The 12,297-nt window shown below is 51.9% G+C and overlaps 1 protein-coding gene across 1 annotated transcript; it reads left to right on the top strand.

Moving 5' to 3' along the window:
• Positions 1 to 8,797: 8,797 nt before the first annotated feature.
• Positions 8,798 to 11,791, top strand: LOC143766782 (uncharacterized). Its single transcript, XM_077254742.1, has 5 exons — positions 8,798 to 9,093; positions 9,175 to 9,243; positions 9,439 to 9,631; positions 9,792 to 9,948; positions 10,069 to 11,791. Exons 1-5 carry the CDS (start codon positions 9,022 to 9,024, stop codon positions 11,657 to 11,659), a joined length of 2,082 nt encoding a protein of 693 aa, XP_077110857.1. The 5' UTR covers positions 8,798 to 9,021; the 3' UTR covers positions 11,660 to 11,791.
• Positions 11,792 to 12,297: the final 506 nt, after the last annotated feature.

Here is a 12,297-nt window from a genome sequence, read left to right as displayed (position 1 = left end):
TCGCATGCCACGGCCATGAAGCCGCACAGTCTGAAGAAGGCGGAAGGAGCTGAGTGACAGCCTGGCAAAGATATGCACGTTGCCGGCTACACAGCAGGGGAACAGCTGGCGGTGCTGAACCCCACTGACACATTGGCTGGTGTTTTTCTCTGTGCAGCTAGCAGTACCGGGCCCCAACTGGCGGTGTTAGAGCCCAGGTTCAGCAGGAGGAGAGGGAGCAGAGTGTAGGCCGAAGCCTGCACTGGCGGCAGCTTTGTGTCTGCGTGGCTGTTGCAGGACACGTTGCCGGCTACACAGCAGGGGAACAGCTGGCGGTGCTGAACCCCACTGACACATTGGCTGGTGTTTTTCTCTGTGCAGCTAGCAGTACCGGGCCCCAACTGGCGGTGTTAGAGCCCAGGTTCAGCAGGAGGAGAGGGAGCAGAGTGTAGGCCGAAGCCTGCACTGGCGGCAGCTTTGTGTCTGCGTGGCTGTTGCAGGACACGTTGCCGGTTACACAGCAGGGGAACAGCTGGCGGTGCTGAACCCCACTGACAGAGTGGCGTGTGTTTTGCTCTGTGCAGCCAGCACTTCCGGACAGCAACTAGCGGTGTTGGAGCCCGGGCTCTGCAGGTGGAGCAGAGTGTAGGCCGAAGCCTAATTGAACCGATTTTAAAGGTAACCTTTAAACCCCCCTCAGGGGTTACAAACTACAAGAGCCACAGCTTGGGCAGCAGTAATGCTGCACAAGTCAAAGGTTGCTCTTTTAATTTTGCTCCTTGCACACGCAGAAAGAAACACGTATAACATTTAGGCCCTTAAGCAGTCAAACTGTTTTGGAGGCGTGAGTTCCCTTTGTAATGAGACGCAGCACAGCTGTCAAAAATCCCACCTTGGTGCTGGGCGCGGCCTCCTGAGCGTCGTTATTTGCTGCACAGGAGTCTGCGCTGTCGTGTTATCCCTTGGCCTTGCGCTGTTAGCGCTGCCCATCTTCTGACATCATTTAAAGGTGGCCGGTGCGGTTCTCGATGACCATGAATCCCAGCCCCGCAGTGTCTTTACATTGTTAAAACACTGCGGGGCTGGGATTCATGGCCTGGCGCAGTACATATGTTCGCCTCTCACACTCGGGTCCTTACACCTGCTTCAGACTGTGCGGCGGCAGCTGATCCCTTGTCGCATGCCACGGCCATGAAGCCGCACAGTCTGAAGAATGCCGAAGGAGATGAGGGACAGGCGAACATATGCACTGCTCATGCCCATCAATCACACCCTCGCAGTCAAAATAAATAAGACACCGAGGGGCGTTGTGTGGGCCAGGGCAGCCGCAGAGGCGCAGCCAGCCAAACAATGATGCCAGAAGATGGGCAGCGCTACCAAGGGGGTTGCAGCGTGTAATTACAAAGGAAAGTCACACCTCAGGGACGGTTTAATGGTCACAGAGGACACATTTTAGACGTGTTCAGTTCCACGTGTGTAAGGGGAATAAGTTTCTGAGCCACCTTGCACACATGCAGCATTACTGCTGTACAAGGTGGCTGTGAAACATACAAACGCCTGGGGGAGGGGGGCCAAGTTCCCTTCAATTTCAGTTCTTGTGTCTGCGTGGCTGTTGCAGGACACGATGCCGGCTACACAGCAGGGGAACAGCTGGCGGTGCTGAACCCCACTGACACATTGGCGAGGTGTTTGGCTCTGTGCAGCCAGCACTTCTGGGCCCCAACTGGCGTTGTTAGAGCCCAGGGTCAGCAGGAGGAGGAGAGGGAGCGGAGTGTAGGCCAAAGCCTGCACTGGCGGCAGCTTTGTGTCTGCGTGGCTGTTGCAGGACACGATGCCGGCTACACAGCAGGGGTACAGCTGGCATTGCTGAACCCCACTGACACATTGGCTGGTGTTTTTCTCTGTGCAGCTAGCACATCTGGGCGCCAACTGGCGGTGTTAGAGCCCAGGGTCAGCAGGAGGAGCATAGTGTAGGCCGAAGCCTGCACTGGAGCAAGTTGAAAGGGAACCTTTAACCCCCCCCCCCCTCAAGGGTTTGTAGCTGAAAGAGCCATATTGTACAGCACTAATGCTGGAAAAGGTAAACTTAGCTCTTTTAATTATGGTCCTTGCAAACGCTGAACTTGACACTTATGAAATGTGTCCCCTCACACCGTTAAACCGTCCGGTCGGAGGGACTTTCCTTTGTTATGTGACGCAGCACAGCTGTCATTCTTACCCCCTTGGCGCCGTGCGCCGCCTCCTCAGCGTTGTTTGAATCTGTCCCGGAGCCTACGCTGTTATGTTAGCCCTTGTCCATGCACACATTTTGCGCTGCCCATCTTCTGACATCATTTGGTGTCAGGCTGGCTGCGCCTGTGCGGCTGCGCTGGCCAAGATCCCGCCTCGCTGTGTCATCTAATGTAATCACTCTGCGGACCTGTGATCCATGGGCATGCGCAGTGCATATACTTGCCTCTCACTCCCCTCCTTCCAGCTTCTTCAGACTGTGCGTCGTCATGGCCGTGGCATGCTATTAGGGATCAGCTGACAGCGCAGTCTGAAGAAGGCTGAGGGAGATGAGAGAGAGGCGGAGGTTAAGATATGCACTGCGCATGTCCATGGATCACAGGCCCGCAGTGGGATTAAATCAGAAGACACTACGAGGCGGGATCTCGTCCAGCGCGGCCGCACAGGCGCAGCCAGCCTGACACCAAATGATGTCAGAAGATGGGCAGCACAAAATGTGTGCATGGACAAGGGCTAACCTAACAGCGCAGGCTCCGGGACAGATTCAAACAACGCTGAGGAGGCGGCGCACGGCGCCAAGGGGGTAAGAATGACAGCTGTGCTGCGTCACATGACAAAGGAAAGTCCCTCCGACCGGACGGTTTAACGGTGTGAGGGGACACATTTCATAAGTGTCAAGTTCAGCGTGTGCAAGGAGCACCACAAAAAGAGCCACTTTTTCCTTTTGCATCATTATTACTGCTGCACAAGGTGGCTCTTTCAGTAACAAACGCCTTGGGGGGGGGGGACACAGGTTCCCTTAAATTTAAGTTGTTGTGCCTGCGTGGCGGTCGCATGACACATTGCCGTATACACAGCAGGGGAGCAGCAGGCATTACTGAACCCCACTAACACATTGGTGAGGTGTTTGGCTCTGTGCGGACAGCACTTCTGGACAACTAGCGGTGTTGGAGCCCAGGGACAGCAGGAGGAGGAGGTGGAGGAGATAGGAGGGATTGCCACACACACAGCTGGGGAACAGCTGACGTTACTGAACCCCAATAACAGAGGAGCGACTGTTGACTGTGCGTACAGCACTACCAGGCAACAACTAGCGGTGTTGGAGCCCAGGGACAGCAGGAGGAGGAGGTGGAGGAGATAGGAGGCATTGCCACACACACAGCTGGGGAACAGCTGACGTTACTGAACCCCAATAACAGAGGAGCGACTGTTGACTGTGCGTACAGCACTACCAGGCAACAACTAGCGGTGTTGGAGCCCAGGGACAGCAGGAGGAGCAGAGGAACACAGTGTAGGCCGAAGCCTGATTGGAGAAAGTAGAAAGGGAACCTTTAACCCCCCCCCAAGGCGTTTGTAGCTGAAAGAGCCAGCTTGTGCAGCACAAAGGATGCAAAAGGAAAAGGTGGCTCTTTTCATTATGCTCCTTGCAAACACAGAACTAAACACTTATAAAATGTGTCCCCTGATACCGTGAGACCGTCCCAGAGGTGGTATTTTTCTTCGTAATATGACGCAGCACAGCTGTCATTCCTACCCCCTTGGCGCCGTGCCCCGGCTCCTCAGCGTTGTTTGATTCCGTCCTGGAGCCTGCGCTGTTATGTTATCCCTTGGCCAGGCACACTTAGCGCTGCCCATCTTCTGACATCATTTGGTGTCAGGCTGGCTGCGCCTGTGCGGCCGCGCTGGCCGAGAGCCCGCCTCGCAGTGTCGTCTAATGTAATCCCACCGCGGGCCTGGGATCCGTGGCCATGCGCAGTGCATATCCTCGCCTCTCACTCCCCTCCCTACGGCTTCTTCAGACTGCGGCGTCACGGCCGTGGCATGCTATTAGGGATCAGCTGACGGTGCACAGTCTGAAGAAGGCGTAGGGAGATGAGTGAGAGGCGGAGGTTCAGATATGCACTGCGCATGTCCATGGATCTCAGGCCCCCAGTGGGATTAAATCAGAAGACACTGCGAGGCAGGCTCTTGGCCAGCGCGGCCGCACAGGCGCAGTCAGCCTGACACCAAATGATGTCAGAAGAGGGGCAGCGCTAAGTGTGCCTGGCCAAGGGATAACATAACAGCGCAGGCTCTGGGACGGAATCAAACAACGCTGAGGAGCCGGGGCACGGCGCCAAGGGGGTAGGAATGACAGCTGTGCTGCGTCATATTACGAAGGAAAGTCCCACCTCCGGGACGGTTTTATGGTATCAGTGGACACATTTTATAAGTGTTAAGTTCTGCGTGTGCAAGGAGCGAAACAAAAATAGCTACCTTTTCCTTGTGCAGCATTACTGCTGCACAAGGTGGCTCTTTCAGTAACAAACGCCTTGGGGGGGGGGACAGGTTCCCTTACATTTCAGTTGTTGTGTCAGCGTGGCGGTCGCAGGACACATTGCCGGCTACACAGCTGGGGATCAGCTGACGTTACTGAAACCCAATAACACTGGGTCGTATGTTTTGACTGTGCAGACGGCACTTCTGAGCCTCAACTGGTGGTGTTGGAGCCCAGGAATTAAAGTTCAGGTGGTAGAAAGATGAACACAACAGGAGACCTGGATACTGTAGACAGTCACCTAATTATTTAATCAGGAAGAGGAGTGGCAAATTCCTGCGAGATCCAGGCCTTGTTCATTTTCAGGAAAGTAAGCCGGTCAACGTTATCGGAGGATAGTCGCATGCAACGGTCAGTTAGTACACCACCTGCAGCACTAAAGACGCGTTCTGATAATACACTAGCCGCAGGGCAAGCCAGCACCTCCAATGCATACTGGCTTAGCTCTGGCCATGTATCCAGCTTTGAGACCCAAAACTTGAAAGGGGAAGAGCCGTCTGGGAGTACAGCAAGAGGGCAAGACATATAGTCTGTCACCATCTGACGGAACCGTTGCCTCCTGCTGACTGGAGCCGTCTGTGATGGTGTAGACTTTTGTGGCGGGCACAAAAAACTGTGCCACAGTTGGGCCATACTGGTCTTGCCTTGGGCAGAGGCACTGCTTCTGCTCCCTCTTTGTGCAGAGCCTCCTCCACTGCCTGGACGCACTGAGCTGCTTTGTAATGCACTAGCAGCACTTCTCTCAGTTGGAATGGAGAAGATGATGGAATTCACCAGTGTGTCTTGGTACTCCCGCATTTTTCGCTCACGGTTCAACGGTGTGATGAGGCTTTCTACGTTTTCCCGGTAGCGAGGATCGAGGAGGGTGAACACCCAATAATCAGACATGTTGAGAATGTGGGCGATGCGGCGGTCGTTTCTCAGGCACTGCAGCATGTAATCCACCATGTGCTGCAGACTGCCAACTGGCCAAGAAACGCTGTCCCCTGCTGGAGGCGTGATCTCTGCCTGCTCGTCATCACCTCACCCTCGCTGTACACACTGAGTACTGGACAATTGTGTAACTCCCTCCTCTGGACGGATGTCTTCCTCCTCCATTGACTCCTCCTCATCCTCCTCACAAAGTGTCCCCTGCCTACGCGTTTGTGAGGAACCACGTGGCGCTGACTGTCCAGAAGATGATGAAAATGGTGAATCCTCATCCTCCACCTCTTCCACAACATCATCCCTTAGCGCTTGCAGTGATTTTTCAAGCAGGCAGATAAGGGGGACAGTCATGCTGACTAGTGCATCATCTGCACTCGCCATCTGCGTGGAATAATCGAAAGGACGCAAAACCTGGCAGACGTCCTTCATAGTGGCCCACTCTGTGGTTGTGAAGTCTGAACGGCGCGGAGTGCGACTTCTTTGCGCCTGATGCAGCTGGTACTCCATTACAGCTTGCTGCTGCTCACACAACCGCTCCAACATATGTAACGTGGAATTCCACCTGGTAGGTAGGTCACATATGATGCGATGTTCCGGCAGGCGGTGTCGGCGCTGCAGAGCCGCAATGCGCGATTTTGCCGTGCTGAAACGCCGCAAGTGAGCACACTCTAGGCGGACCTTGTGCAGCAGTGCATCAAGATCCGGATAGTCCCTCAAAAAACTCTGCACGACCAAATTGAGCACATGTGCCAGACATGGGATGTGAGTGTGGTTGCCGAGGCCCAGAGCTGCCACCAGATTTCGGCCATTATCACACACTACCATGCCTGGCTGGAGATTCGCTGGCACAAACCACACATCGCTCTCCTGCTTGATGGCATTCCAGAGCTCCTGCGCTGTGTGGCTTCGATTCCCCAAAGAAATTAATTTCAAGACGGCCTGTTGACGTTTGGCCACGGCTGTGCTCATGTCGGTCGTAACAGGTAAACGTTCATCACGGGTCCATGTGGAGGTGGACTGTGACGGTTCCTGCAGTGATGATTCTGAGGAACTGGTGTAAGAGGAGGAGTCAATGCGTACAGAATGGATTCCTGCAATCCTTGGAGTGGGCAGGACACGTCCTGCGCCACTCGCACGATCTGTACCCGGCTCAATGACATTAACCCAATGGGCAGTGAGGGAAAGGTATCGCCCCTGTCCATGTTGACTGGTCCATGCATCGGTGGTGAGGTGGACCTTGCTACTGATGGCGTTCAGTAGCGCGTGTTTTATGTGTCCCTCCACATGCTTGTGCAGGGCAGGGACAGCTTGCCTGCTGAAGTAAAAGCGGCTGGGCACATTGTACTGTGGGACTGCCAATGACATCAAGTCACGGAAGCTGTCAGTCTCCACCAGCCTGAATGACAGCATTTCCAGTGACAGAAGTTTGGCAATGCCTGCAGTCAGAGCCTGTGCTCGTGGGTGGTTTGACGAGAAAGGCCGCCTTTTCTACCATGCCTGTACTACCGATGGCTGTAGACTGGGCTGGGAGTGTGTGGATGACTGGGAAAGTGGTGCTGCGGGTGGAATTACAGTGGGTCTCTGGACAACAGGACCAGAGGTTCTTCCACGGCGATCCTGGGAGGAAGCCGAACCAGCTGCGTGTGAGCTGGAGGAAGAGGCAACACGAGCTGAAGAGGTGGTAGCTGCCGCTGTTGGTTGGCCTAGCTCTTCAGTGTGTTTTTCTAACTCCGCCGCGTGCCTGTTGCGCACATGTTTCCACATGTTGGAGGTATTGAGGTTGCTGACATTTTGACCTCTTTTGACTTTGTGATGACACACCTTGCATTTGACAGCAAATGTCATCTGCAACTGTGTCAAAAAAGGGCCAGACACTGCAAGTCTTGGGAGCGCCCTTTTTGGCTTTTGGAACAGACATGCTCCTAACGGGTGCCAAAGTGGAGGCTACAGGCTGCGCAGTCTTCCCCCTCCCTCTACCTCTTTGGCCCGTTCTAGGAATCTCTTCCTCGGAACTGCTCCCACCACCTTCCTGTCCCTCACGCCACGATGGGTCAAGGACCTCATCATCTACACTACCCTCTGCCACCAACTGCTCCTCCTGGGTAGTCTCAGCAGCAGAGCACTCACCAGAAAGTGGCACCTGAGTGTCATCATCAGCGGATGCGGCCTGCGATGTGGTGACCGGAGGCACTGGCCCACCCGCCTCTTCAGACTCAGAGAGAAAAAGCTGTTGGGCATCACTGCACCCTGCCTCTTCTTCCATTTCTCCAATGCTGCTTGGCTGGCCCCCTGTTTCAAAGCCAAGAGATTCAGAGAACAGAAGTAGAGACGGCTCCTGTCCTGGGCTCTCTGTCTGCCTGGCCAATTTGGCAGGTGGTGAAGAGACAGATGGCTGCTCTCCAGTGCTCTGTGTCTGAGAGGATGTGGCACTAATTGAAGTCGATGCGTTAGCTGCCATCCATCCGACAACGGCTTCAATTTGGTCTTCACGCAGCAGCGGTGTACGGCGCTCTGCGACAAAGCTGCGCATGAAGGACTGTTCCCTGGTGAAACTGGGTGCTGAGGAGTCACCGGTGCCCGCAGCAGGCACAGAATCCCCACGTCCTCTCCCTGCTCCGTGCCCATGCCCACGCGCCTTACTCCCTGCCTTCTTCATCTTGGTTGACTGATAAAGATAAGCAGAAAAGTACTAACGGCTTTGTGTGCTTATTCCTGAACAGCTCCGAGTCCTAACAGGTATAGGAAACACTAATTTTCTAAAGTGTGGACTAGACTTTAATATGAGCTAATGTGGCCTACACAAATGTAAAGTGTGTTTGGTGAACTTTATTATTTATTTATTTTTTGGGGGCTGAACTGACAACAGAGAGAGCTGCAGTCACACGGAGACCGTGCAGACAGCCGTAAACGGCGCTGCAAGGCCCAAAAAACCTCCTCTACTTTATCCTATGTAGTGTTTTTCCACAAGTTAGGCTGCTTTCACACTTGCGTTTTTGAACGCTGCGTTTTTTAACAAAAAAACGCATGCGTTTTTTCCCCTATATTTAACATTGAAAACGCATGCGTTTTTTGGTGTACGCGTTTGCACGCGTTTGTGAACGCATGCGTTTTTTAACTGCATGCGTTCATTTTATAAAATGCAACTTGTAGTATTTTGAGGGGCGTTTTTTTTTCCTAAAAAAACGCATGCGTTTACATGCGTTTTTTTTGGACAAAAAAATGCATTGGAGTCAATGGAGACGCATGCGTTTTTTTTACATGCGTTTGCATGCGTTTGCATGCGTTTTTTTGACGCATGCGTTTTTTTTGGCACCACTGAATTAACTGTAGATAAAGATGTCTAGACACTGATAAGACTCCCCCATAGCAGCAAGGTTATAAAGGGAAGGTGGGGGGAAGTTTCTGGTCACTTCTCATCAGACTCCAAAGAAGACAGCACCCTGCCCGGACGCATTCTTGGACAAGACACAGAGCAATGTGAGTATATCCTAGCCAATGCATTCATTTTCAATTTTTTGGATCTACATCTCCTAATTTCTTCTATTTTTTTTCTTTCAACACGCATCAGAATGTCTTCTCCGGTTTCCTCGTCTGATGAGGAGTTCCAGCCACGTCAATCAGAAGTGGATCACGTGAGCGAGGTATGTTTTTTGTACGTCAGCTTGGTAAGTATTGACTGTCACATCGACACATGAGGCAATTTTTTTTTTTTAATTTTATAGAGCACTTCAACAGAGGGACAGAGAGGTACTGAGCAGCGGAGTCAAGGTCCAGGTGGAAGACGGCAGCGGGTATGTATACCAGGCAGACTGTCCTTATTGTAATATTCTTTTAACTTCCTTTCTGTACCCTTGTTTTTCTATACATATTTCTTATATCATCCTTTTCTGAAAGTTGTCTTTCATATTCCTGCCCTTTCTCATCTTTGTGTCTTATTTTTTACAAATGTGGTTGAGCAAACTTAAATGATTTTGTTTTAATTTTAGGTTTCACAACGGGACGACGACCGGATTGATAATGACCTGCTGATCAGTCTGGTCCAGGAGCGAGTCCCGTTGTGGGACAGCCGGGATAAACAGCACGCCGTCAATACTGTTCTCCGTCGTTTGTGGAGTGAGGTGGCCCAAGCGTTGTGGGATGGCTGGGAGAATTCCACGCCACGGGTCCGTAATGCATTTGGTAAGTATTGCACGGTAGTGTGAAGCAACAGACCTTGGCCATGCTCTCTTGACTGTGTGTGATGAAAGAAACTTTTCGCAGTTTCTGTCATCACACACAGTCACAAGAGCATGGCCAAAAGTTCTTATTCTGACCATTATATTTTATTGTTATTTCACAGTGGAAAAAGTAAGGACACGTTGGCGTTCCATGAAGGACCGCTTCAACTGTGACCTACGTGCAGAGAAGAGTGTAGCTAGTGGTTCCGGAGCAAGGCACCGGCTCTACAAATACCACCGTGTGTTGGCCTTCCTGAGACCGGTCCTTCTCATGAGAACGTAAGTATTTCTCACATGCCTCCGGTTGTATTGCATTGACATAATCTGTCACTTTTAATTCCACAGGATGTACCGTCTTGTTATAGTTTGGTATTAATTTTCTGTTTTGTTTTTTCACAGCACACACTGCACGACTGTCGCCACAGGTGCTGGAGCGGTCCTTCAGCCGGAAGCCACGGACCCGTCCCAGCCATCCAGCAGCGCAGCACCAGGTGGGTCTTCCACACTCACTGGAGACCAGGGGGCTGGCCCATCAGGTCTTCCCCTTTCGCAGTCCTCTTTCGCTGCACCCATTTTGGCGGGCTCATCCCGGCAGCGACAGAGGGCTTCGGATAGGTCCCTCATGCCCGAGTTTTTACACTTGAGCTCGGTTTTACATGATGCTATCAAGGCTTTAGGTGACAGAATGGATGTGAACCATAATCTCTTAAATTGCCGCATCCAGGATGTCGCCAAAAGCGTTGATCAATTGAAAGCCGACCTCAATAAGCCAGCTCATCATTTTTTCAATCAAATCCTAGAGGGCATGTCGGAACACCTTAGCCCTGATCTCCAGCTGAGTGTGATGCAGGCCTGCAATGTTGCTTTTGTGCAGGCTATGCAGCAGAGTCAGAGTCGTAATGTGGCGGCCTATCCAACTGTGCCGTCACTGTCACAAGTAAACACTATTCCTACCTCTGCTGCATACCACTGCACGGCCACCTCTATTCCCTCTACAGGTGTACTCCACTACAGCGCCAACACGATGACGAGTGCTGTTGGACATCCCACCGCCACCACCGTGACGACCGCTGCTCCGGCTTGGACCTCCTCCGCTGACACCACGAGGACGCAGGACCCTGGCATGGCTTATCGGGCCGGCACCCTCCCGATGCAGCAGGACCCATCCATGCAATATCGGACCGGCCCACCCCAGATGCAGCAGGACCGAGGCCTGGCATACCGGACCGGACCCACCCCGATGCAGCAGGACCGAGGCGTTGCATACCGGACCGGACCCACCCCGATGCAGCAGGACCGAGGCGTTGCTTTCCTGGCAGGACACCCCCCGATGCAGCAGGACCCATCCATGGCGTATCGCACCGGGCCCCCCATGATGCAGCACGACCAAGCCATACCTTTCCAGGCAGGACCCACCCTGATGCAGCAGGACACATCCATGGCTTTATGTTCCCCCCCACCAGCAATGCAGCAGGACACTGTTATGGGATTTGTTTCCCCCCCCCCAACGAGGCACCAGGATCCTGGAAGGGTTTTTGTTTCCCCCCCCCCAACGAGGCACCAGGACCCAGGCGTGAGTTTATCTTTCCCCCCATTGGACTCAGACATTGCCGAGCGCTCCACAATGGAGACTGACTGTGTGGAGCCGGGTCCTGACGTGTCTCCCGCCCACACTTTACAACATAGCCCAAGAAGACTTCCCCCAACCCGGAAAACCCAACGTAAAACTGGCAAAACGCATAAAAAACAAAAAACTTTGATTATTCCTCCCCCATCACCTACCGATGTGTCTCAACATTCCAGTGTGTCTCAAGCCCCTCATGTTTTAAGCCCCATCCCCGAACTTCCAGACCCTTCAAGTTTTCTTGCCCATTCTCCTGCCACCTCTGCCTCCTCCATGGTGAGCCAGGCTTCAGTTCTGAATACCCCCCAGTTACGTTACTCAACCCCAAGCCGGCGTGGTTCAACCCGGCGCGGTACCAAAAAATAAATTTGTTTTCTTTTTCCTCAATAAAAAAAACGTTTATTTGAAAAAATTATGTTTGGTTTATTGTGTCTATCACCTCTCTCAATACACACCAATAAACTTCATCACACACTTATTCTTTTGGCCTACACATATCTCCAGTAGTATAAAATACAAGACAACATCTATATGTGTTTCTTTAGTATACAGATATGAGTTGGCCAAAAAAATAGTACTTATTTCCATACTCTTTTATTTTTGTACCTAGTGTAGTGTCACTGTACAAAGAGAAAATGGTGGAAATCAAGTTCAGAACTTAACTGAACCGGTCATATGTCAAAATATATACCTGACCGATTAAGTTGATTACTGCCTTGTATATTCACCATATTCTATATAGCTCATTATGTGACAATGGTTGTCAAACAGATGGGACAAGTGTTCTCACACTCTACATATCTATGCTCACCAGGCCAGGTGTAAGAAATTGTGAATTCATGATCATGTATATGTTTATCATGAATTTATTATTGCTTACACTTGACTTGATGGATATAGAGACCGTGACAGTCTTGACGCAATGACGTCAACAATATTAGAATTAATAAATAAAAATAACTAAAAATTTTGTACCATTATTATAAGTATGGGGCCCGTGGTTT

This window comes from Ranitomeya variabilis, chromosome 1 (genome assembly GCF_051348905.1).
Source record: "Ranitomeya variabilis isolate aRanVar5 chromosome 1, aRanVar5.hap1, whole genome shotgun sequence".
Classification (NCBI taxonomy): Eukaryota; Metazoa; Chordata; class Amphibia; order Anura; family Dendrobatidae; genus Ranitomeya; species Ranitomeya variabilis.
This window is presented reverse-complemented; position numbering and strand designations above follow the sequence as displayed.

What these genes read in the sequence shown, in the direction of transcription:
- LOC143766782 (XM_077254742.1), top strand. Translation starts at nt 9,022, where the DNA reads ATGTCTTCTCCGGTTTCCTCGTCTGATGAGGAGTTCCAGCCACGTCAA. An exon ending in AAGTGGATCACGTGAGCGAG is followed by an intron (nt 9,094 to 9,174) that starts GTATGTTTTTTG and finishes TTAATTTTATAG; the next exon opens with AGCACTTCAACAGAGGGACA. An exon ending in ACGGGTCCGTAATGCATTTG is followed by an intron (nt 9,632 to 9,791) that starts GTAAGTATTGCA and finishes GTTATTTCACAG; the next exon opens with TGGAAAAAGTAAGGACACGT.